Source organism: Hyla sarda, chromosome 7 (assembly GCF_029499605.1).
Source record: "Hyla sarda isolate aHylSar1 chromosome 7, aHylSar1.hap1, whole genome shotgun sequence".
NCBI lineage: Eukaryota > Metazoa > Chordata > Amphibia > Anura > Hylidae > Hyla > Hyla sarda.
Genome location: NC_079195.1, coordinates 41,202,528 through 41,228,488, shown reverse-complemented (window position 1 = coordinate 41,228,488; position 25,961 = coordinate 41,202,528). Strand labels below are relative to the sequence as shown.

At 41.4% G+C, this 25,961-nt stretch overlaps 1 protein-coding gene across 1 annotated transcript in view; it reads left to right on the top strand.

Annotated features, from left to right (window-relative positions):
- HPSE2 (heparanase 2 (inactive)) overlaps positions 1-25,961 on the top strand; it is a gene marked incomplete at its 5' end in the record, with an annotated part of 527,684 nt that overhangs the window by 402,243 nt on the left and 99,480 nt on the right. The window contains one exon of the mRNA XM_056531885.1: positions 2,115-2,162. Coding sequence (XP_056387860.1) covers positions 2,115-2,162 — 48 coding nt within the window. The remainder of the gene's footprint in view (positions 1-2,114; positions 2,163-25,961) is intronic.

Below are 25,961 nucleotides of genomic sequence, written 5' to 3'. Positions count from 1 at the left end.
TAGGTTTTGCTTTATTTTGCTAGTAAAAAAAAATATATACCGTATATACTCGAGTATAAGCCGAGTTTTTCAGCACGATTTTTCGTGCTGAAAACACCCCCCTCGGCTTATACTCGAGTGAACTCCCCCACCCGCAGTGGTCTTCAACCTGCGGACCTCCAGAGGTTTCAAAACTACAACTCCCAGCAAGCCCGGGCAGCCATCGGCTGTCCGGGCTTGCTGGGAGTTGTAGTTTTGAAACCTCCGGAGGTCCGCAGGTTGAAGACCACTGCGGCCTTCAACATCATCCAGCCCCCTCTCACCCCCTTTAGTTCTGAGTACTCACCTCCGCTCGGCGCTGGTCCGGTCCTGCAGGACTGTCCGGTGAGGAGGTGGTCCGGTGGGATAGTGGTTCCGGGCTGCTATCTTCACCGGGGAGGCCTCTTCTAAGCGCTTCGGGCCCGGCCTCAGAATAGTCACGCAGAGGTGCGTTCATTGCCAACGTACTTCTGCGTCATTGTCAAGGCAACGCCTCTATTCCTGGCCGGAAGCGCGGAGAAGAGGCGCCCCCGATGAAGATAGCAGCCCGGACCACCTCCTCACCGGACCACCTCCTCACCGGACAGCCCTGCAGGACCGGACCAGCGCCGAGCGGAGGTGAGTACTCAGAACTAAAGGGGGGTGAGAGGGGGCTGGATGATGTTGAAGGCCGCAGTGGTCTTCAACCTGCGGACCTCCGGAGGTTTCAAAACTACAACTCCCAGTAAGCCCGGACAGCCGATGGCTGCCCGGGCTTGCTGGGAGTTGTAGTTTTGAAACCTCTGGAGGTCCGCAGGTTGAAGACCACTGAGGGCGAATGATGAGAAGAGGATGATGAAGGGGGGGTGTGGGGATGATGAAGGGGGGTGGGGATGATGAAGGGGGGGTGTGGGATGATTACAAGGGGATGATGAAGGGGGGATGTGTGGGATGATAAGGGGATGATGAAGGGGGGATGTGTGGGATGATAAGGGGATGATGAAGGGGGGATGTGCGGGATGATAAGGGGATGATGAAGGGGGGATGTGTGGGATGATGACAAGGGGATGATGAAGGGGGGATGTGTGGGATGATGACAAGGGGATGATGATGAGGATGTTAATGAGGGGTCTGGATGATGACAGGGGGGGATGAGGTATTTCCCACCCTAGGCTTATACTCGAGTCAATAACTTTTCCTGGGATTTTGGGTTGAAATTAGGGGTCTCGGCTTATACTCGGGTCGGCTTATACTCGAGTATATACGGTAACTTTTTGTAAGATAATTAGTATGCTTAAACTTGTCCTCTTCTGACCCCTATAACTTTGTTTTTATTTTTCTGTGTAAGGGGATGTATGAGGGTTCATTTTTTGCACTGTGATTTTTAGTTTTTAATGGTACCATAGTTTTTAATGGACTTTTTGATCACTTTTTATGAATTAAATTTTTGCTATATGAAAAAAGAATGCGCAATTCTGGACTTTGGTATTTTTTCCCATTTACACCATTGACCATGATGTTTAATTAACATTATATTTTAATAATTCAGACATTTACACATGCGGTGATACCACATATGTTTATTTATTATATTTTTTTTACCTTATTTTATTTATAAAATGGGAAAAGGGGGGTGATTCTAACTTTTATAAGGTTATACACATTCGAGCCTGCGAAAAGCAGGCTGAGCCACAGGCAGAAGATCGGACAGCATGACGGGAGGTAGGCACCCTCCGATCCGTAATTTAAGGTGATCGGATCCGCGCGATTGCCCCGCTGTGGTCCCAATCACCCATAGCAAACAGACGGCAATATTGAGTTGCCGGCTTTAGGTCCTGCGATTATCTCTGATTGCGAGATCTAAAGGGTTAAAGGAGTAGTCCGGTGCGCACTTTTTTCATTTTATCCTGTCCGGGCTGCAAACACACTTTCTCTTACCTGCCAACGAGCCCCCGGAGCTCCGGTACACTCAGGTACAGGTGTTCGGTCCCCGGGGGCTGTTTGCTTCTTACCTACATACTGTACCTCCTCAACATGCATTGCTTTTTCGGCATGTGAAAATATATATAATTTTTGTATGTAATATGAAGTTCTTTTTTTTGTTTCTTTTCTTGCAGCTTTATGAAAGTGGCTGGCAAAGCGGTGGATGCAGTTACCTGGCAACAGTAGGTATTCAGATTTTTTGTATTATTTATGTACAGATTGGTATTAGCTAGTAAACACAGTGTGAAATTATTAAATTAAGAACATGAATATCATTTTTGTTTGTTTGCCTTTTTTATTTTTATTTTTATTTTTTTTGGACAATTTGACCACTTTCCGAGGGATTTAATATATAAAATTGCACCCAGCGCAGAGCAGATGTTTTAGTAATTCTTTTACACCTTACTAGACAGTTTTGAAAAGTGTCTACAAAAAGGAGAGAGGCGAAGAGGGGTCAGTAAAATGCTCCAGATATATTATTGCCATAATTGTTATTAGTTAGCGTAAAATGTCTCCAAGATCAGCGCTCATATCGTGCAGCAATCTTACACTAGACAGTCTAAGGTTATGTTCACACAGAGGAATTGACAAGGAATTTACTCGTGTAATTCCTTTCCAGTATTCACTTCCTTCAATGAAAGTTCTATTGAGTTTATTGGTCTTTACGCTGCTCCGAATAAACGTGTTCATTCTTCTGACAGAATCCGCAAGTAATAATCCATTAAAGTCAACAGGACTTTATTTTTCCTGATGAAATGAGTTTGGAGAGGAATTGAAGCAGACTAGATGCACAGATAAAACCCCACAGTGGCTGAACTTCCTCTACAGCATTTCCTGACCTCCCCGATTTCCTCTTTAAATTCTGCAGCAAATTCCACACCATTTTTACACAAATTACGTCCCAAGCAGAAGATGGCAGATTTGCTGAATTTCCTGACTGAAATGATTCCTTGTCAATTCCTTAGTGTGAACAAACCCTTAGAATGAGCTAGTTTTATCCCAATGTTTCATGTTTGATAAATGTGGGACCGCTTTAGACACTGATGTTTAACTTTATACTAGTTGGCTTTGTATAGGATGCTCAAATTTTACAAATCATGGTGAGCAATCCACTCCTTGTCCCATCATGGGCAGAAAGTATCTTTACCCTTCTCGCCCAAGGACATATGCATACGTCCAAGTTGCTAGCTAGTTAGCGTAACTGGGTGTATGCATGCATCCTAGCGATCTCCTTCACAGCGTGATGCGCTGCAGGAGATTGCCGGCGGGACCCCACTGTAAATCACAGATGCCGAGACCGAGATCGCGCCGGACTTGGCAGCATTTAAGAGTACCTGTCATGATCTTGTTAAATTTTATAATCCTTAAAGTTCACTGCTCCCATCATGATAAACCACCCCCTGCCTTTATTTATTATTATTTTTTTTCTACCTTGATATTGCTCTGTATTATCTGCTCAGTCTCAATCAGATTCACAGACTGGGAAGGGGCGTTCCCCAGCAGGCGTGACATCATCTGAAGCCATACAGGGGAAAACTTCCTCCCTCACTCTGCTACACACAGCCCAGAGCAGTTCAATGTGAGATGAGCTATGATTGGCTATGGCTGTACACACCCCCCTTAGCACTCCAGACTGTATTTCCTGATTTTGGACTTCTGCCAGGCCAGCAGGAGTCCACCGTCTGTGCAAGGGATGGGGGTAAATGTGCTTTGGACAAGTAGGGAGACACCCTAAAACATAGAAAACTTCATTTAAAAAAAAAGGTACATTAGAAAGATTTTTTTATTTACTATAAGGAGTGCAATAGCAAAAATTCATTTTAATAGCAGTGCCCATTTAACCCCATATATTGTGTGATCAGTCCTGATCACAGAATCTATGAGGTTGACAGGGGGAGGGGCTCCCCCTGTCCACCAACAGTGATCCCGCAAAGCGATCGTGGGATCCCACTGGTTGCCATGGCAGCAGGAGGCCAGCTGATGGCCTCCTGTCTGCCTAATACAGAAGCCTGTGAGGTCCAGTCATAGGATGGATCGCACAGGCTGTTAGTCAGTGTATACTGACTGTTATACTGTGCTGCAGTACAGATGTTCTGAAGCCCAGTATAACCTGTAAAAAGTGAAAATAAATAAAATAATAAAGTGTAACAAAATGTTATAAATTCCCCTTTCCCAATAAAACTATATTATCACCAAAAAACCCGTAATGACTTGTACAATAATTCAATAATGGTATTTATCCCACAGGATGAATGCCGTAAAAAAAAAAAAAACGAAAAAAAAATGCTAAATATGCTAATTTTGGTCCAAAACAAAGGATATAAAAAGATCAAAAGGTAGCATGAACAGCAAAAATGGTACCAATAAAAATTGCAGCTTGTCCCACAAAAAATAAGCCCTCACACAATTGCATTAGATGAAAAGTATGAAAGTTATGGCTGTCTGAACATGACAACACGAAAAAGTGGAAAAAGTATTTTGTTGCGAAAAAGAAAAAGAACATAAAAAAGCTATGTAAATTGGTAATCACCATAATCATAGAAACCCACAGAATAAAAATAACATAATTTTTTTACCATACAGTTAATGCTGTAAAAAATAAATGAAAAAAAAAAGAAATTTTTCAATTTTTCACAATATTTTGGAGTCTTTCACAAAGAATGCTGTATGAATCAACAAAGACTTACCACTAATATTAAATACAATATGCCATGAAAAAACGGGGCAGCGATGCCGGCAATGGGTGCCGCTGCCCCTTCTCTCCCCCTGGCTGTCGGCGCCGCTTCTCTCCCCCTGGCTATCGGCGCCGGCAATGGGGCGCCGGCACCGATAGTCAGGGGGACAGAACGGGCAGCGGCGCCAATAGCCAGGGGGAGAGAAGGGCCGGCAGCAGGGCTCTAGACCCCAGGAAAGGCAGGGGGAGAGAAGCGGGCAGCGACGGCCTCTCTCCCCCTGCCTTTCCTGGGGGTGTATCGTGGTATACACGCGCACACATGCACCCTCATTTTACCATGGATATTTGGGTAAAAAACTTTTTTTACCCAAATATCCTTGGTAAAATGAGGGTGCGTGTTATAGGCCGGTGCGTGGTATACCCCGATAAATACGGTATATTTTTTGATGAACTGGTGCAAAAAAGTTAAACAGATTTGTAAATTACTTCTTTTTAAAACAGAGGTGTGAGCAGAGAGCACTGTGGTCAGACAGAAAATTACTTTTCAACTTCCTGTGGAGCATACAGCATCTGATAAGTACTGGAAGGATTAAGATTTTTAAATAGAAGTTGATTTAAAAAAAAAATAGTTTTCCACCGGAGTAGCCCTTTAATACAAAAACTGATCATGGCAGCTCAGACCATGTGGTTTCTATATGATCCATAAGAAGGGCAGGTAGGAAACAAGTTTTTGTAGGCAGACTGATTATGTCTGTCCATGCAGTTTCTATGGGGGATATTTATCAAAGCATTTAGTAGGTTTTGTTTTGCTTAAAATTTGTATGCAAAAAAGTCGCACGTGCGACTACGCTCTTTTTTCTGCGACTTTTTGCATGTTCAGTGTCCTAAGCAAAAAATAAAAATCTTGCTTACTAAAGCAAAAAGTGATTTTTGACTTGCAGTGGTCAGAGATTTATCAAGAGCGAAAGTCGCAAAAAAGTCGCATCACATGAAAAAACCTACTAAATTTACTCCAGCTCAGACATGGAGCAGAAAAAGCCACTGCCAAAGCAAAAAAAGAAAAAGTGCTTAAGTGAAGGAAATTTATCAACAGGCTGAAAGCAGTTGATAAATGAGTCGCACATAAGCAAAAAAAATAGTAAGAAAAAAATAACTAAAAAAAGGAATACATAAGCAAACATTGATAAATGTCCCCCAATATGGTCCATAAGAAGGGCAAGAAAGGCAAACACTTTTATATAGGCAGAGCATGGGGTTTCTATATGGTTTATAAGAAGGGTGTGACAGGCTAGCACATTTATATAGGTAGAGTGATCAAGGCAGACCATGTGGTTTCTATATGGTCCATAAGAAGGGTGGGACAGGCTAGCACTTTTATATAGGTAGAGTGATCGTGGCAGTCCATGTGGTTTCTATATGGTCCATAAGAAGGGTGGGACAGGCTAGCACATTTATATAGACTGAGTGATCGTGGCAGTCCATGTGGTTTCTATATGTTCCATAAGAAGGGTGGGACAGGCTAGCACATTTATATAGACTGAGTGATCGTGGCAGTCCATGTGGTTTCTATATGGTCCATAAGAAGGGTGGGACAGGCTAGCACTTTTATATAGGTAGAGTGATTAAGGCAGCCCATGTGGGTTCTATATGGTCCATAAGAAGGGTGGGACAGGCTAGCACTTTTATATAGGTAGAGTGATCGAGGCAGTCCATGTGGTTTCTATATGGTCCATAAGAAGGGTGGGACAGGCTAGCACTTTTATATAGGTAGAGTGATCGAGGCAGTCCATGCGGTTTCTCTATGGCCACAAGTAAGGTGGCACAGGCTAGCACATTTATATAGACTGAGTGATTGTGGCAGTCCATGTGGTTTCTATATGGTCCATAAGAAGGGTGGGACAGGCAAGCACCTTTTTTAATAGACATACTGATCATGGCAGTCCATACGGTTTCTATTTGGTCTATAAGAAGGGCAGAACAGGCTAGCACCTTTTTATAGACAGTCAGATCATGGCAGTCCATACGGTTTCTATTTGGTCTATAAGAAGGGTGGGACAGGCAAGCACCTTTTTATAGACAGTCAGATCCCGGCAGTCCATACGGTTTCTATTTGGTCTATAAGTAGGGTGGGACAGGCTAGAAGTTTTCTGGCTAAACACCCTGCACAAAGCTTCTGAACAACTACCACAGAATTAGCATACGAGTGAAGGAGATTTTTCTCTTATGCAAATAATCAGTTGGGGAAATGGGCCAAAAGGGTTGGGCTATCCTGTCGGATCTTTGGGTGTAATAACATGAGGAATCAGCAGGGGGGGCCATTTTGATTTTCTATTATAGTCCCTCTTGCTCTATATATGCCATTGATGGATATATTAATCTTGCTTCTAACTGACATGTTATCATTCCTCAATATAAAGTTGGCTGGAAACAATATTTGTCTGTAGGCGTCTCCAGCCTTGGGAAGTAATTTACAGCTCTATAGAGAATTTCACTGTATCTGGGCTATAAACATATATTCAGAAAGAAAAATATGCAAGAAGCTGAATCTAAGATGAAATGCATTGTATAGTTAGCCCGTCTTCATGAATAGTTCTCCTGTGACCTTCAACCCCCTCCCTGACTCATTTTGAATATATTTCACATTACTTTGTTACACACTATTTCACATACTAACAGCGTATATAAAGCACTGATGGTGTTCCTCATTGATACTATCCCCACTATAATGACTGCCTGTCCTTATCTTCAATTATTTAGTTAGAGTACCTGTCTCCAAATACTTCACTTTTATTGTAGATTATTTGAAATCATGTACTTATAGGGAAACTCAATGGTAAAAATCCCAGCAGGTATGTGACAATATTACTGTATAGACTTCCAAATTGAAAGTCTGTAGATGCCCTGTGCCTGCAGTGCTACAGGGCCTGATTGGTAAGCACACTGCTAATATTAAAACCTTAAAGGGGAGGCAGTGCATTTAAGGTTTTAATATCAGCAGTGTGCTTACCAATCAGGCCCTGTAGCACTGCAGGCACAGGGCATCTACAGACTTTCAATTAGGAAGTCCATACAGTAATAGTGTGACAAACCTGCGGGGTTTTTAACCATTGAGTTTCCCTATAAGTACATGATTTCAAATAATCTACAATAAAAGTGAAGTTTTAAGGGGGGGCGCACTATAAGGACTTTTGCGCCCCCACCTGGAATTTATTCTACATATGGGGTTTGGTTATTTTGGATGTATCTTCTGCATTTGGCTCACAGATCTCTCTGTTCTGCTGCTTACTCATTCTGACATCCTTTGCTTAGAAAGGGGTGTGTCCAAGGCAAGCACTAAACCCACCCTCACTTACCATGCATTCACTCCCTGAGTCTTCTGTGCTGGATATCTTCATCCAATCGCTGCAAGCTGCTCTGTAACCCCCTAGACAGGACAGGAGTGACCACAAAGGAGGGCTTGTCCCACTCTCACTTCCTGAACTTTGCTACAGCAAGACAGGATTTTGTTCTGGATGGTATGGAACCCCTACTGGTATTTTATAAAAGCCATGATTTCTATAAAAAGAGATAATAAAAAATGATGAAGTTTATAACATGTAAAATGTTTTCTCATCTGACAGTGCCCATTTAATCCCTTAACGACAATGGACGTAAATGTACGTCATGGTGGCGTGGTACTCAGCGCACCATTACTTACATTTACGCTCTGTAATGAACGCTTCATGCACGGCAGTTCCCAGCTGCTATCAGCAGCCAGGGACCCGCTGGTAATGGCAGACAACAGCGATCACTCCAATGTCCGCCATTTACCCCATCAGATGCCATGATCAATACAGATCACGGCATCTGTGGCAGTGCGGCACTTAAAATGGATGATCGGATCGCCTGCAGCACTTCTGCGGGGATCCGATCATCCAGCATGGCGGCCGGAGGTCCTCTCACCTGCCTCCGGCCTTCTCCTGGGGTCTTCTGCTCTGGTCTGAGATCGAGCAGATCACTGATAATACTGATCAATGCTATGCCCTATGCATAGCACTAAACAGTATTAACAATAAACGGATTGCTATAAATAGTCCCCTATGGGGACATAAAAAGTGTAAAAAAAAAAAAGTTGAAAAAAGTGAAAAATCCCCTCCGCCAATAAAAATGGAAACCGTTTCTTTTTCCCATTTTACCCCAAAAAGCATTAAAAAAAATTTGTAAACATATTTGGTATTGCTGTGTGCATAAATGTCCAAACTATCAAAATATAATGTTAGTTATACCGTATGGTGATCGGTGTAAACGTTAAAAATAAGTCCAAAATTGCTACTTTTTTGTCATATTTTATTCCCTCAAAAAATTTATAAAAAGTGATTAAAATGTAAAATATAAGCAAAAGTGGTACCAATAAAAACTACAGATTACGGCACAAATCATATCGCCCCGTATACAGAAAAATGAGAAAGTTATAGGGCAATTTTAAACATACAAATTTTGTTAAAATTATTTGAGATTTTTTTAAAGCGGTACAATAAAAGAAAAGCATATATCATGGGTATCATTTTAATCGTATTGACCCACAGAATAAAGAAAAAAGTGTCCAGAATGAAAAAAAAACTTCCAAAATTTCATAAATTGCAGTTTTCTTTTCGATTTCCCCACATAAACAATGTTTTTTGGTTGCACCGTACATTTTATGGTAAAATGAGTTATGTCATTACAAAGCAAATTTGGTGACGCAAAAAACAAGCCCTCATATGGGTCTGTGTATGAAAATATAAAAGTGTTGGATTTGTTTTTTAAATGCAAAAATATAATTGGCCTGGTCTTTAAGACCAAAACGGGCCTCGTCCTTAAGGGGTTAAAATACCTTTGCCTAGTAACCAATACTTATTATGTTGATACCTTGATCATTGCCTGCAGGGTACCCCTTTAATATTATTTTTTTGTTCTAAGAATTGATTTAAACCTGTTTTGAGGTCTTCAACTGTATCAATATATTAGCCCTAATTTATCAAGCTGTGTGAGAGAAAAAGTGAAGTGATTTCCCACGGTAACCAGTCAACTCTGGTCAAGTGAAACCTGCGCTGTGTGTGGGAAAATCACTCCACTTTTTCTCTCACACAGTTTGATAAATCTGGACCATTGAGTCAGTATCCGTGTGGTCCATCCAAATCCACATGTACAGTTCGGTAAAATACAGTTTGTGGGGAATAGTAGTTGATCTATCTACAAAAAGGGCATCTGAACAGCGCTTCTCCCAGTAATCCAAAGTACGGACAAATCATAATTTTATTATTCTATTGCTACAACAAGTTGTGAATACGCACAGGATTCTTCATCAGACTGTACAGACATCTTAGAGTTGTCTTTGTCTATCTTGCTGCCAGGGCCGGCGTTAGGGTGTGGCAATCTGGGCAATTGCCCAGGGCCCCCATCCCCCAGGGGGCCCCCTGCCGGCTGCTCAGTGGCGGATCCAGGGCGGGGTCCGTCACTGAGCAGGCCGCAGGGGGCCCCATCACATTCGGGACATCCCTGTGTCCCGAAAGATCTTTTCGGGACACAAGGATGTCCCGGTTACCTTTCTGCGGCCCCGCGTTAACTTTAAAAATCCAGGGGCCACCGGGAGGTAGCGCATAGGAATGGAGGAGCGGAGCATCGAGTAGGAGGACATGCGCGCACATGGTAAGTTACCTGCACGTCATCTTCAGTGCTCCGACCACCGCTCCTCCTGTCCCGGGACCTACTGCTATGGCCTATAGGCCATAGCAGTAGATTGTGACCCCTGACCGGAGGAGCAGTGGACGGAGCACTGAAGTGGGGCAGTACACAGGCATCCAGCCTCCAGCCACTGTACATGGCTGAAGGCTGTATGTCTGTGGGGGAGCTATGCTGCACCTAATGTTGGGGAACTATGCTGCACCTAATGTGGGGGAACTATGCTGCACCTAATGTGGGGGAACTATACTGCACCTAATGTGGGGGAACTATACTGCACCTGATGTGGGGGAACTATACTGCACCTAATGTGGGGGAACTTTACTGCACTTAATGTGGGGAACTGTACTGCACTTAATGTGGGGAAATATTCTGCATCTAATGTGGGGAACTATACTGCACCTAATGTGGGGGAACTATACAGCACCTAATTTGGGAAACTATACTGCACCGAATGTGGGGGAACTACAACCTAATGTGGGGGTACTATACTGCACCTAATGTGGGGGAACTATACTGCACCTAATGTGGGGAAACTATACTGCACCTAATGTGGGGAACTATACTGCACCTAATGTGGGGGAACTATACTGCCAACCTAATGTGGGTGGACCTATACTGCCAACCTAATGTAGGGGAACTGTGCTGCCAACCTAATGTGGGGGAACTACAACCTAATGTGGGGGGACTTATACTGCCAGCCTAATGTAGGGGAACTGTGCTGCCAACCTAATGTGGGGGAACTACAACCTAATGTGGGGGAACTACAACCTAATGTGGGGGAACTATACTGCCAACCTAATGACAGGGAACTACAACCTGAACTATACTGCCAGCCTAATGTGGGGGAACGACAGCCTAATGTGGGGGGAACTATACTGACAACCTAATGTGGGGGGAACAATACTGACAACCTAATGTGGGGGGACCTATACTGCCAACCTAATGTGGGGGAACTACACTGCCAACCGAATGTGGGGGAACTACAACCTAATGTGGGGGGACTTATACTGCCAGCCTAATGTGGGGGAACTGTGCTGCCAACCTAATGTGGGGGAACTACAACCTAATGTGGGGGAACTATACTGCCAACCTGACAGGGAAATACAACCTAATGTGGGGGAACTATACTGTCAACCTAATGACAGGGAACTACAACCTGAACTATACTGCCAGCCTAATGTGGGGGAACGACAACCTAATGTGGGGTAACTACAGCCTAATGTGGGGGAACTATACTGACAACATAATGTGGGGGGAACTATACTGACAACCTAATGTGGGGGGGAACTATACTGCCAACCTAATGTGGGGGGACCTATACTGCCAACCTAATGTGGGGGGACCTATACTGCCAACCTAATGTGGGGGCGGGGACCTATACTGCCAACCTAATGTGGGGGAACAACAACCTAATGTGGGGGAACTATACTGCCTACCTAATGTGGGGGAACTATACTGCCAACCTAATGTGGGGGAACTACAACCTAATGTGGGGGAACTATACTGCCAACCTAATGTGGGGGAACTACAACCTAATGTGGGGGAACTATACTGCCAACCTAATGTGGGGAAACTATGCTGCCAACCTAATGTGGGGGAGCTATACAAAAATATAAAATTGTACTATTCTGTATATGGGTATGCATGAGGGCTCATTTTTTGCACTGTGATTTGTAGTTTTTATCGGTACCATTTTTGTTTTCATGGGACTTTTCAATTGCTTTTTAGATTTTTTTTATCGTATTTGAAGTGACCAAAAATGTGCAGATCTGGTTAGTGCACTATTACAACTTTTGATTTTGCCCAGGGCCACACTAAGCCTAAAACCGGCCCTGCTTGTTGCAGCTGCTGGAAAGGAAATGCCTGATTGGCCTTGGCTTTCCCCTGCATATTCAGGTGACAGGGTAACCTATTTAATATACCAGTATGATACATAGATACAAAGTTGTGTTTAATGTCTTTCTTCATTCACTCATTAGGGGTCTATTTACACGTACAGTATTCTGCACAGATTTGATGTGCAGGATTTCAAGCTGTGTTCAATTTACATTGAAATCTGCAGCAGAAAATCCTGAGCATTCTATCTGCGCATTAAATCTGCACAGAATACTGTACGTGTGAATAGACCATAAAGGTAAACGGTCATCCTGTTCACACACACTAAACCCAATACACAAGGTTATAGTGTGGGTGAACAGGAGACCGATACGGGCAGAGACGTAGCTTCTAGCTTCTGGGCCCCGATGCAAAATCTGCAACAGAGCCCCATATTCCAATTATAATACTGGTCTCTTATGGGGCAGATGTGTTTAGGGGCCCCCTTAGGCCCCCTCTACTACCTCTATAGCTACGCCCCTGGATGCGGGCTCTCTGACTTATATACATACCTTCAGTCTGGCACCCGGTCCCTCTGAAGATCAACCTCTATCTTCACTGAATTGTGCGCTGGAGGGGAGCCCGGGTGAATTTGAATATTCATGGTCGCTGGTCATGTGAGCACTTGTGCCTACTGAGCGTTCACGTGACCAGCGACCATAAATATTCAAATTCACCCACCTCCAGCGCGCAATTCAGCAAAGATAGAAGCGGACCTTCAGAGAGACCGGGCACCGGACTGAAGGTACGTATATTAGTCAGAGACTCTGCATTGGACTCCTGGTCACGCGCACTACAATCTGCTGTATTGGGTTTAGTGTGAGGGAACAGGATGACAGTTTTCCTTTAAAGGGGTTCACCAGGATTAGAAAAACACTGCTTCTTTTTTGTCAAATTGGCAACACTACCAAGCCAAGCTGCAATACCAGACACAACCTGGCAGCATTTTTCTAAACCTGGATAACCCCTTTATAATTTCTTTCATTTCCAGCTAGCCTGGTATAATGACATACTATCATCCTGACATACAAGTTGGAAGAGTAAACTGGGTAAAACAATGCTGTGCTGTTAATGTTGCATTGTATAGCAGCTGTTCCTCACTCAGCTGGACCATACGGCTAGAACACTTCGCATCCCCCTGAGTCCCCAGAAACACTTGCACCTGGACCTTGAATTGCACTCCAGCTTGGAGCATTTGCCTCAACTTCCTAACCTTCTTCCATTTTTCATCCCAAAGAAATTGGGATAAAGCATAGAGTGGTTTGTTAATGAATATCCCCTAATGTGTTATTTAAACAGTAATTAAAAAAATAGAATATTATGGTAAAGCTGTACATCTGCATAAAGCTATAGTGATAAGTTATAGTGATAAGTACTTATTATACTTTGTAATGACAACTTTCATTCTACTATAACATGTACGGCAAAACAAAAAAAATTATATTCACATTGGCCCTGATTTACTGAGAGTGTTGTGTAGGTTTCTTTGTGGGTTTTAATTCCCTAAATTTTTTTCCCACGGTATTTACTAAGCTTTCCCTGCAATTTGCACTTTTCCCTACATTTTGCTTTTTTAACATATGCTCTGATCTGTCTGGTTTTCGTCAGCTCAAAACCAGCACATTTTCTGTGGAAAGCTTAGTAAATATGTTGGGTTTGTGTGAAAATGTCGGGAACACGCCCCTTTTCTGTGACCACACCTCCTTTTCCCAAAAGACACTCCCCTTTTTGGGTTTTCTCAGTAAAATGGTGAGTTGGTCGGGTTTTTCATATCTGGTGCAGGCAGAATTCTGGCGCAGACAGAATTCCGGCGCAATGAGACAGAATTCTTGTGCAAATTCCAGTGCAGACAGAATTTCTGGTGCAATGTGCCACAATATGGCGCACAACTTAACAAAACATGGCAGGTTTACAATAGTAAATCAGGGCCATTGACTTCAGTGAGTAGCAAAAAATTCCGCTTGCGAATTTTCTGCTAGAAAAATTCTGCTTGCAGAATTCTGCAGTGGAAAATTCAGAAGCGGAATTTCAGATGTGGATAACCTGCAGCCGATTATGTACGTGTAAACATACCCTAAAGGTGAAAACACACACGATCTGGTTGTGTTGCAGTTCCAATACTTCAATGAATTTCTTCCATTACTTACTATTGAAAACTGATGTGATGCAATTACAAACCACAATGCAACTTCAACACAACCTTATTGTGTATTTTTACTCTAAGGATATGTTCACATGTCAGAATGTCTACATGGAAATCTAGGACCACTCAGGAATGCGCCGTCTAATAGACGGCAATGGATTTCATGTGATGTCTACAGAAAGAATAGACATGTCCATTCTTTCTGCGGACACTGGAATTTGAATTTCCTGGAAAAAGTGGCATGAGAGCATATCATATATTGATTTGCATATCCTCTTTTTCCAGGATTACCACTGGAGCATAAATGGCTCCACACATCTTTATGACACTCTCCTTAACTCCGTTTTTGCATTTTCATTTTTTCCTTATCACCTTCTAAAAATCATAACGCTTTCAATTTCGCACCTAATAATCCATATGATGGCTTATTCTTTGCGCCCCCAATTCTACTTTGCAGTGACATTAGTCATTTTACCACAAAATCCACAGCGAAACGGAAAAAAAAATCATTGTGCGACCAAATTTAAGAAAAAATTTCATTTTGTAAATTTTGTGGTCTTCCGTTTCTACGCAGTGCATTTTTTGGTAAAAATGACACCTTATCTTTATTCTGTAGGTCCATACGGTTAAAATGATACCCTACTTATATAGGTTGGATATTGTCGTACTTCGGAAAAAAATTATAACTACATGCAGGAAAATTTATATGTTAAAAATTCTCATCTTCTAACCCCTATACCTTTTTTTTTTTCCACGTACGGCCTGGTATGAGGACTCATTTTTTGCGCCGTGTTCTGAAGTTTTTTATTGGTACCATTTTTGTATTGATCTGACTTTTTGATCGCTTTTTATAAATTTTTTCATGATATAAAAAAAGTGTCCAAAAATACACTATTTTGGACTTTGGAATTTTTTTGCGCGCACGCCATTGACCATGCAATTTAATTAACAATATAGTTTTATAGTTTGGACATTTTTGCACGCGGTAATATCACATATGTTTATTTTTATTTTTATTTACACAGTTTTTTTTTTAACGGGAAAAGGGGGGTGATTCAAACTTTTAATAGGGAAGGGGTAAAATGACCAAGGGAAAATACCCATTCCTGGGGACCCCCTTGCAAAAGAGACATAATGATACCTACTCTTTGGGCCTCAGTACAAGATGTGTAAGGCCTTAACCTGAAGTACAATTTGCAGCTCTCACAAAAGGTTTTGAACATTTTGCAGTTACCTGAAAATCTCTCAGGGAGACTAACTTGTGGCTCCATAGGGGCTGGAGCAGGAAGAGATGACACCTGAGTTTGGGCAGACTCCAGCTCCTGAATTCTGGCTAGCAAGCTCCGAACTAACTGCTCCTGATCTTGCAGTCTCTGAGTCAAGGCCTGGACTAATGTTGACTGAGATCACTTATATTGCTGAAGTCTTTCAGCTAAATCATGGACCAGTCAAGTCCTGCCTTTGCTCCACCAAAGCAGACATTGCTTGCATAATGCAGGAACAAGGCAAATGCAGGTATATGGTAAGCCTGCTAAAATGTCAACCACCAGCCATGAAACTAGACTGAGCTGGCCTTATCTAGACACATATCACTACTTCTGGAATGGAAAGATGTTTCTGGTGATCCAGTACACCATAGTAAATAATTTTATAATCCTTGATGTCACAATTTCAGAATCCAACACAAAGAGTTATTGGATGAAAGGGTAAAAGCTTTAACTATTCCCTGGCCGGGGAACATAAAACTGTTCAGACGACTAAAATAAAATGGCAGTCTGAACATAACCCAAGACAGACATTACAGCTGGGTAGTGCAGCTAACCTGAAGGTTCCCTATGAGTCTAGCAATTCTTTTGTCAAGTAAGTTATCCCCATAGTGTGAAGTTCAGGAAGGATAATTTTGGACGCTTGGATAACATGGAAACAACTTGAAAACTTTACTGAACACTTATGTGCAAACAAATACAGTATAGTCTTGTCAGAACAGAATGGAATTTTACAGTCTTTAGAGCTGATGAATGAATAATTTTAACACAGTCCAGTCATTTTATCAAAATTTCTTTTACAGCAGTTATACTGAGTGGAATGACCCTAGCATGCTTTTCTCAGATACTAGCAAAGTTACTAATGTAGATTAGTTGAAAGACACAGGATAAAGTCCAATCCGCTTGTACTCTATTAAAAGGCTTATATAGGTTGGCTTACTGTGGTGCAAATATTTTTTTTTTACGCATTTATATGGCACATTGCCCTGTGCATATGCAAGAAACCTTCTGATTTTGTTCAGCCACACAGCACTAACTCCAGCCATAGGTAATTTAGGAGATTAGTATATGCAGAGGGGCCCTTGATCAGCTATATTCTCCTCTGCTTATACAATACTCCTACTTGGAGCTGGAAACATGAGCACTTTGCTTTCACAGCGTTGACTGGATATGAACTTTTGAACAAAATCCTTCAAACTTGTTTCAATTCCATGATCACTGTATACACAGCCCGCATCTGTCTTACATGAAGAAACTTACAACTGGAACAGGACACTGACTTGCTTGAGGCAGGCTTATTTAACGCAGGTTACAGGACAGGACTAAACCTAGGAGTAACACTTTTGCCCAAGTGTATGTATGTCTAGCGGAAGCAGAGCTGAAATATGTTACTTTGGTAAAAGCCAGAGACAGGTTTGGGTCTACCGCTCTGGGGAGAGGAGGCTGGACTAAGGACTGCATGGAAACTAGCTGGGGTCATCGAGTGACTAGGCCCTGGCACAAGGCATATACAAATCTTTAACCCTTACACTCATGTTATACCTCAGTGTAGCTGTAGATGTAAAGCATGGTAAAGGTTACTACTTATTTCCTTTAAGAGCAAAAACGCATTTTGGGAATCAGACCCAAGAATTACAAAAATAAAATAAAAAATAAAAAACACTTTGAATCTTTTTTCAGATATCAGCAAGTAAAGACTGTAGAATGTATAGAAACACTATGATTGTAGATTTATTCCTCAGGGCAGGTTGCCGGGTCTATATAATCCAGACACCCCACAATGAAGAATTATAAACAGATCTTAACTTTATTCCTGAAAAAACTCACAGGGGCTTCAAATTAGGTCTTGAATTTCTCTTTAAGTCAATTAGTTTGGTCTAATCAGACACGGTCCTTCTTAAAAAAAAAAAAAAAAAAATAGCAGAGTGTTTTAATAGCTGGGAAATAATGAGCCTAAAAAACTGGCAAGAAGAAAGGGTAATTTTACTTCAGGGATTGTTCTTTTCCGCTCTACATTTGTGAAGGCCATCTTTGCATTGCGATGTATTGTACTATGTAGACACCCTGCACATACAATGAAGTCATAGGTTACTTTTGTTGGAAATACGGTGCAGAGCACTGCATGTTGAAAGCTTACTGGCCAACGTTACTGAAATATATGTCTAAGAACTGCTGGCGCTTGCAGACTGTCATATGTCATACATAAAAGAGGTCTGCACTGAGGAGGTTTTTTGTTTTTTCGTATATATTTTAGAACTGATATCATTTGACTCCCTACAAAAGTAATAGAAGAAACAAAAGCCAGAAGGATACAACCTCTAGCAATATTATGGAATCACCACAATTTGTAAAACAAATCCCTGTTTAAATGAGGAGGCGTCTTACAGACCTGGTGGACTTGGGTATTAAGCTATGACTGTAATATTTGGGGTAAGGGGTGCCTGAATGTATATCCAGTAGCCAACTATGGGGGAGATTTATCAAAACCTGTGCAGAGGAAGAGTGGTGCAGTTGCCCATAGCAACCAATCAGATTGCTTCTTTCATTTTCCACAGGCCTCTCTAGAGGCCTGTGGAAAATGAAAGAAGCGATCTGATTGGTTGCTATGGGCAACTGCACCACTCTTCCTCTGCACAATCTCCCCCTATATCTTTCTGTGATTTGTAGGCTCCTTTAGGCACTAACCTGTTGCCTTGCACTCAATATTGCTTTAATTTATATTTTTGACCTTTCTTTCTTTTGAGTGAAAGATTTTGCAGTATATCAAATAAAAATCAAGTCTATATAACACAGTACAGTGATAGTTGTTTAAGCTTGGCGTATGTTTCACATATACTTTATGGAGTCTGTGATAGTTAGACCTTAATATTAAACATGGATATTATTAAACATAGATTCAACAAGAGAGCTATGAGTTGTATCAATATAAATAATTATTTAAAAAAAATAATAATAGTGCAGCTCATAATCATTTTCTTGAAGTTAACTGAAGCACCACCTATACCTAAAGAAGTAAATTTTTGTTTAGGGTGCATTCCCACGTGGCGTATTTTGCTGCGTATTTGCTGCGTATTTTCCTACCCATTGACTTCAACAGAGAAAATAAAATACGCAGCAAATACGCCGTGTGGGAATGTACCCTTAGAAAGACAAGAAAAATATGTCAGTCCTCAGAGAATCCTCAACCGGCATAAGGCTAGTAGTGTTGAGCGGCATAGGCCATATTCGAATTCGCGAATATTCGCGAATATATGGACGAATATTCGTCATATATTCGCGAATAATCGCATATTCGTTATGTCCTAGTTTTATTTTCGCATATGCGAATATTCGTGTATGCGAAAATTCGCGAATGCGAAAATTAACATAAGTGAATATTGGCATATGCAAAATTAACACGTGCATAAATTCGCATATGCGAAAGTTTGATATGCTACTTTTCGCATATACGAATTTTCGCACGCCAGTCTCACACAGTAGTATTACAGTCTTCTTTACACCACACAAGCTGGAAGCAGAGAGGGATGATCACTGTGATGTGTACTGTGAAGAAAAAAAAAAAAAAAAAAAAATATTCGTAATTACGAATATATAGCGCTATATTCGCGAAAATTCGCGAATTCGCGAATATGCGATATTCGCGAATAATATTCGAATTGCGAATATTCGCGAGCAACACTAAAGGCTAGGTACACAATTTATACTGATCCAACTAAATCTGAAGTAGAAAGCAAATATAGTGTACCAATAGACTAGTATATAAGAATCTAGAATATCATTTAGTACTACACACTACTAGTATATTGAGATAAAGTAGGACATTATTTATTTCATAACATTACATAACAATGTAAAATATATAAAACTCACATTCTTATACAATATAGTCCTAATCCACAGGGTCATTGTGGTTAGTGTTGCTCGCGAATATTCGCAATTCGAATATTATTCGCGAATATCGCATATTCGCGAATTCGCGAATTTCGCGAATATAGCGCTATATATTCGTAATTACGAATATTCGTTTATTTTTTTTTCTTCACAGTACACATCACAGTGATCACCCCTCTCTGCTTCAAGCTTGTGTGGTGTAAGAAGGCTGTAATACTACTGTGTGAGACTGTCGTACGAAAATTCGCATATGCAAAAATTAGCATACGTGAATTTACGCATATGCGAATTTTCGCGTATGCTAATTTTGCATATGCTAATTTTCACATATGTTAATTTTCGCATACGCTAATTTGCGCATATACGAAAATAAAACGAGGATATAAGGAATATGCGAATATTCGTGAATATATGACGAATATTCGTCCATATATTCGCGAATATTCGTGAATTCGAATATGGCCTATGCCGCTCAACACTAATTGTGGTTAGCGATTGCATACAATTTAATATAGCATATAATATTGCACTACCAATTAGTCATATATGCACAAACTAGAAATCTCAAATGTATAGCCACAAAATACAGAACTCATATCAGTCCAATGTTATATCCTGTAAATAAATTGCTCTTGTGTGCAAAAAATATGTCCATAATGGTATAACCTGCAAAAGGATTTTGTGTGCCCAAAAATTGTGCGGATCCAATTTAAGCCTATAAAACAATACAGCCTGTAACATAAAGTCATATATATATATATATATATATATATATATATATATATATATATATATATATATAGTATATCTTCTCTCTGTTGGTATACACTAGTAGCCGGTCCCTAAAAATTGAAATAATATGCTGTATGGAATGTAGCTTAACAGACTCCTTAATCTCCACCTTTAGGGTAAATGTATGGTACAATGTACCGCTCCCCACCACGGTCCCGGAATAAAGTTTGGAAAGCTCCAGCTAGTGGACGCAGCTGCTGATGGCAGGTGCAGCTTTCTGTACTAGGGAGCGCAATGGTGATTACTAGCTTCTGACGTGTACATCAGGTGGTATCGATCAGGTGGTATTCGGATACTTTTTACAAATTCAACCTGGCTGGGGACGGAATCAGGCTAACCTTTACAGACTTCCATTGGGACTAGATATTTTAATCAGAGCGTGTCTCTGGAAACTGGAGTGCTGTATGCTCCAAATCATTAAAGAGCACTTAGGCTGCATTCACATCACATTTTTGACGACGGTTCCCGTATCCAGTTTCTGTTAGAAATCCGTATGTTAAACCGTGTTCATTGACAATGCATTGAAAACCGTATGCCCAAATGGCTATATGTTTGTGTCTGTTTTAGAACCTGTACGGTTTTCGTAAATTTTTTTCCCCCATACACAAAACCGGCGTTTACCACGGTTTTGTGCCCGGGTGAAAAACTGCATACCAATCGTATACGGTTATTATAAGGCTAGGCTCACATCATGATTTGAGCCTCCAATGCAGAGATTCGATTTCTAAAGCTCAATTTGGCTGAAATTGTATCTGTGCACGGACAGGCACTGGACAGATGTGGAACTGTTAACTTCTATGGGGCAGTAGACCCAGTCAGCTAGTGCCTACGATCAGGTCATTTTCTGAGCGCATCCGATTTTTTACATGGACTGAAAAACATGGATCACTAGCTGACTACGATCGCGTCTGCTGCCCCATAGAAGTTAATCAGTACCTGTCTAGTGCCTGCCCATGCACAGATATACAATTTCAGCCGATTTCAGCATTAGAAATCGTATCTCTGCATTGGAGGCTCAAATCATGATGAGAACCCAGCCTTTTTGTTTTGTGCACAGTCTGAATTATGACAAGTAGGTAGTGTGGTTTGAGCTAAACGCATTTTGGGGTTCAAAGGACAATATCGCAATCCCATTCCTCAGTAGCTATGTTAATAATGGTGAACATCACCTCTTTTATACTATCCTTAGATCACATGATTTTTTTCAGGCATGAATCAAAATGCGGACTAATGACTCAGGAATGGACTAAAATACAATCTACACGTCAGACCCTGCTAGTCGCGATTGTGTTCACTAGTACAAACAGCTGCACCTGCCATTGGCAGCTGCATCTACTAGATGATACAGATCATCGAGTGGTGAGCGGTACATTGTACCAAACTTTTACTAATATAGGTGGAGATTAAAGGGGTACTCCGGTGCTTAGACATCTTATGCCCTATCCAAAGGATAGGGGATAAGATGCCTGATCGCGGGAGTCCCGCCGCTGGGGACCCCCGGGATCATGCACGCGGCACCCCATTTGTAATCAGTCCCTGGAGCGACTACAGGGCGGGCGGCGTGTGATGTCACGCCCCCGCCCCCGTGTGATGTCACGCTCTGCCCCTCAATGCAAGCCTATGGGAGGGGGTGTGACAGCTATCACGCCCCCTCCCGTAGGCTTGCATTGAGGGGTGGAGCGTGACATCACACGGGGGATAAGGGGGATAGGGGATAAGATGTCTAAGCACCGGAGCACCCCTTTAAGGAGTCTGTTACACTACATTCCATACAGCATATTATTTTCATTTTTAGTGACCAGCTGGTGTATACCAATGGAGACAATATATATATATATATATATATATATATATATATATATATACATATATATATATATATATAGATAGCAACTGAAGGTAGAAGCGGCACTCCAATCTTGATTGAATCAAACTGTATTTTTATTCACACATCTGTGTAAAACAGCTGTTTTACACAGACGTGTGAATAAAAACACAGTTTGAGTCAATCAAGATTGGAGTGCCGCTTCTACCTTCACTTGCTATTATTTGGGAATTGGTCTGTTCCTGGAGCTGAGCACCCAGCTGGATCTCGAATCCTTATCACGGTGCTCCTCTTCCTATACAGTTGGTATATATATATATATATATATATATATATATATATATATATATATATAGCACAGGAAAAGGTAGAGCAGCACGTCCCACAATGATGTGATAGCGGTGCAAGCAGCGAGTGGAGCCCCGGTCAAGGCAATTCAGACATCTAGGAAGGATGCCGCAGCACACGGAAGGTTCAAAAGTGTAAACAGTGGTTTATTCCATGATAATACAAGTTAGCAACGTTTCTGCTGCCAATGCAGCCTTTGTTAAGCAACAAAATGGTGACCATACAAAGTATTTATATGCAAATGAACAAACAAGATTGATTTGTTTGTTCATTTGCATATAAATACTTTGTATGGTCACCATTTTGTTGCTTGACAAAGGCTGCATTGGCAGCAGAAACGTTGCTAACTTGTATTATCATGGAATAGACCACTGTTTACACTTTTGAACCTTCCGTGTGCTGCGGCATCCTTCCTAGATATATATATATATATATATATATATATATGACTTTAGGGTTGTCACGTATGGGGGGGGAACAGTGAATCCCAAACTCGCCCTCAGCCCCTTTCCCTACCTTTTGCCTATCTGCCCTATGTGACAGATCTAGGAATAAGGAAAACAGGCGCTCCATAGAGTGGTAACGTTTAGGATCCAATGGTGAGATAGATATATAAATTAATTGCTCACCCTGGGTGGTTGTGCAACTTCATACACAACAATGATGCAGGCGTAGGAAGATATTAGGTCGTCTGCTGCCCTCCGGTGAATATAAGGCAAGAGGATATAAGGCTTCAGAAGGAACCCGGCTCCACGGTGGTCGTTCAGCGCCGCGGAGCCGGGTTCCTTCTGAAGCCTTATATCCTAAGTGACAGATCAACAACCATGATGACAAACCTCCCTGCTAAGTGCTAGGAAAGCATTGTCAAAATAATAAAATACAAAAACAGTAGAAGTTGGGAAACAGCTGGAGGCACACAAACTGAGATACACTAAGACACACACACGGTCAAATCAATGTCAGTCTAGCCGAGGTTGGTACTAGGAAATAGCAGAGAACAGGAATGCAGAGCAAGAGAAGAGTCAAGGGAAAAGCCAAATATCAATATACAAGCAGGTATCCAGTAAGCAGGAGTTATCAGCTAAGGAATAACCTTTCACAGACAATGAACTGATCACTGCTCCTAGCTTATATAGGCAGGTGATCAGGGATACATCTTCCTGATCTGAAGCAGAGCTGAGAACCACACCCAGACGACACAGGTGAGCTCCAAGCAGCTCCAGCCCAACTAGAGTCATTTAACTCTTCATGTTTGGCCAGAGCCAGACGTTACAATGTTACAGGCTATACTGTTTTACAGGCTTGAATTGGATCCACATAACTTTTGTGCACACAAGATATTTTTACAGGTTATACCATTGGACATATTTTCTGCACACAAGATCCATTTATTTAAAGGATTAATTTACAGGATATAACATTGTATTTTGTTGCTATCTCTAGTTTGTGCATATGTGATTGGTAGTGCAATATTATATACTATATTAATTTGTATGCCATAGCCAACCACAAGGGCCCGTGGATTAGGACTATATTGTATATGAATGTGAGTGTTATATATTTTATACTGTTTTGAAATAAATACTGTCATATTTTATGTAAATATTGTCACATTGGGAAGGGATAGAGTGAAGCCCTAATCTTGCACACACCTTCAGTCACTGCCTACTTGCTTACCCATCCTAAACAACAGGTCCACAACCATGAGGACAGTCCCTTCCTATATATATGCAGGGACAAACAGAGTCAAAACAATAAAATACAACACAGTTGGAGTCGGTGAACAGCTGGAGCCACACAAAACTAACAAAAGTAAATCTAAACAAACGCACAGTCAAATCAGAGTCAAACTAGCTGAATCAGCAACTGGAGATAGCGACCAATTCACAAAAGCAGAAGATAGGTCAAAAGCAGAGCCAAGCTCAAAATTCAGAATTCAGAGAACAATGCTGGTTACTCAAAACAATTTTTTTTCACTGGCAACTAAAAAACAGAGTGAGCTGGACTTAAATGCTCAACCCACTGGGCAGGCTCAGCCTGGTTAGCTGCTACAGCCAAAATTGGCTAGGGTGTAGCAAAGCTACCAGGCCAAGCCAAACCTCAGGGAGGGTTAACCCTCCGAGTTCTTAGAAATATCTCCCAATATACTAGTAGTGTTCAGCATTAAATGATATTCTAGGTTCTTATATACTAGTCTGTCAGTACACTATATTTGTTTGTTATACTTTTTCCCCCCTAGTTTTATCAAATTTAGTTGGATCAGTATAACTTGTGTACCTAACATTATACAAGTTGGGGATTCTCTGAAGACTGCATTTATCTTGTCTTTCTAAATGGAAATAATTATAAAATGCCTTTAACATGGAAATTCAACATGGAGTCCGGCAACAGATGTTGGTTGTTCTCAGTGAACTGTAAAGTTTGCTTCAAGTATGAACAAAATCGTAAGGCTATAAAAAGAAAACATACACATACACTTAGGAAAGATGTCAATGTGTCAGAAAATAATACTGAACTGAGCAATAAGCCTGAAATAAGCCATAAGCCTGGAGAATAGAATAAACAACAAAACAAATGGAAAACAATTGAACAGGAAAATAGCAATGTTTGTCAGTCCCATATCAGTCAATGGAGTGTATAAAAAGCAAGCACACTACTACTCCATTCATAATGAGGAACTTCTGTTCTTGACATGATTGGGATAAGTGATGAATGTTTTTAATGGCAAACCGCTTTTAACTCTCAACTTATTTTCATTGATTCTATTGAATCCCCCAGTAGTGTTGAACACTGTAGATCACCAACTCCAACTCAAAATGTTCCATCGTGTTGGCAATAGGGACACATTTCTTTTTTTTTGGTTTTCTTCCTACCTCTCTTACAGCTTCCTCAGGAATCAGTCTCAGGTACCCTGCTGTTTATTCTCTACATAGCCCATATTGGATAACCTATCACTGAAGATGAAACAATGCCTCCCAGAAGAACTTTGCCAGGCGTAGTTCTCTGAGGGACATGACATACCCGATTACCACTTGGACATGGACGCTTGATACAGGAACTGATGAAATGAGTGTCCTCTCCACAATGAAAACACAGGCCATAGAGTTGACGAAACCTCCTGCATTCTTCCAGGGTATGAATGAACCCTATCTGCATAGGTCCATCCTCTGGCACAGATTTAGAGACAGGAGAGGAATCAAGCAGGACAGGAGAGACAGAGGATGAAGAACACTCCTGTTTGCGTTCTTGCAAATGTCTATCCAAATACACAGCTGAAGTCAGCTAAAGGGTGTCAGGAGAGGGATAAGTAACAAGCATGTCCTTTACGGTGTCAGATAACCCTAGTCTGAACTGACAAATCAAGGCTAGAGTATTCTAGTTGGAGGCCACATAACACAAAAACCCCCACAGTGCACTTTACTGCTCTGCCACCTTGCTTTAATTGATTCAGTGTACACAGCACGG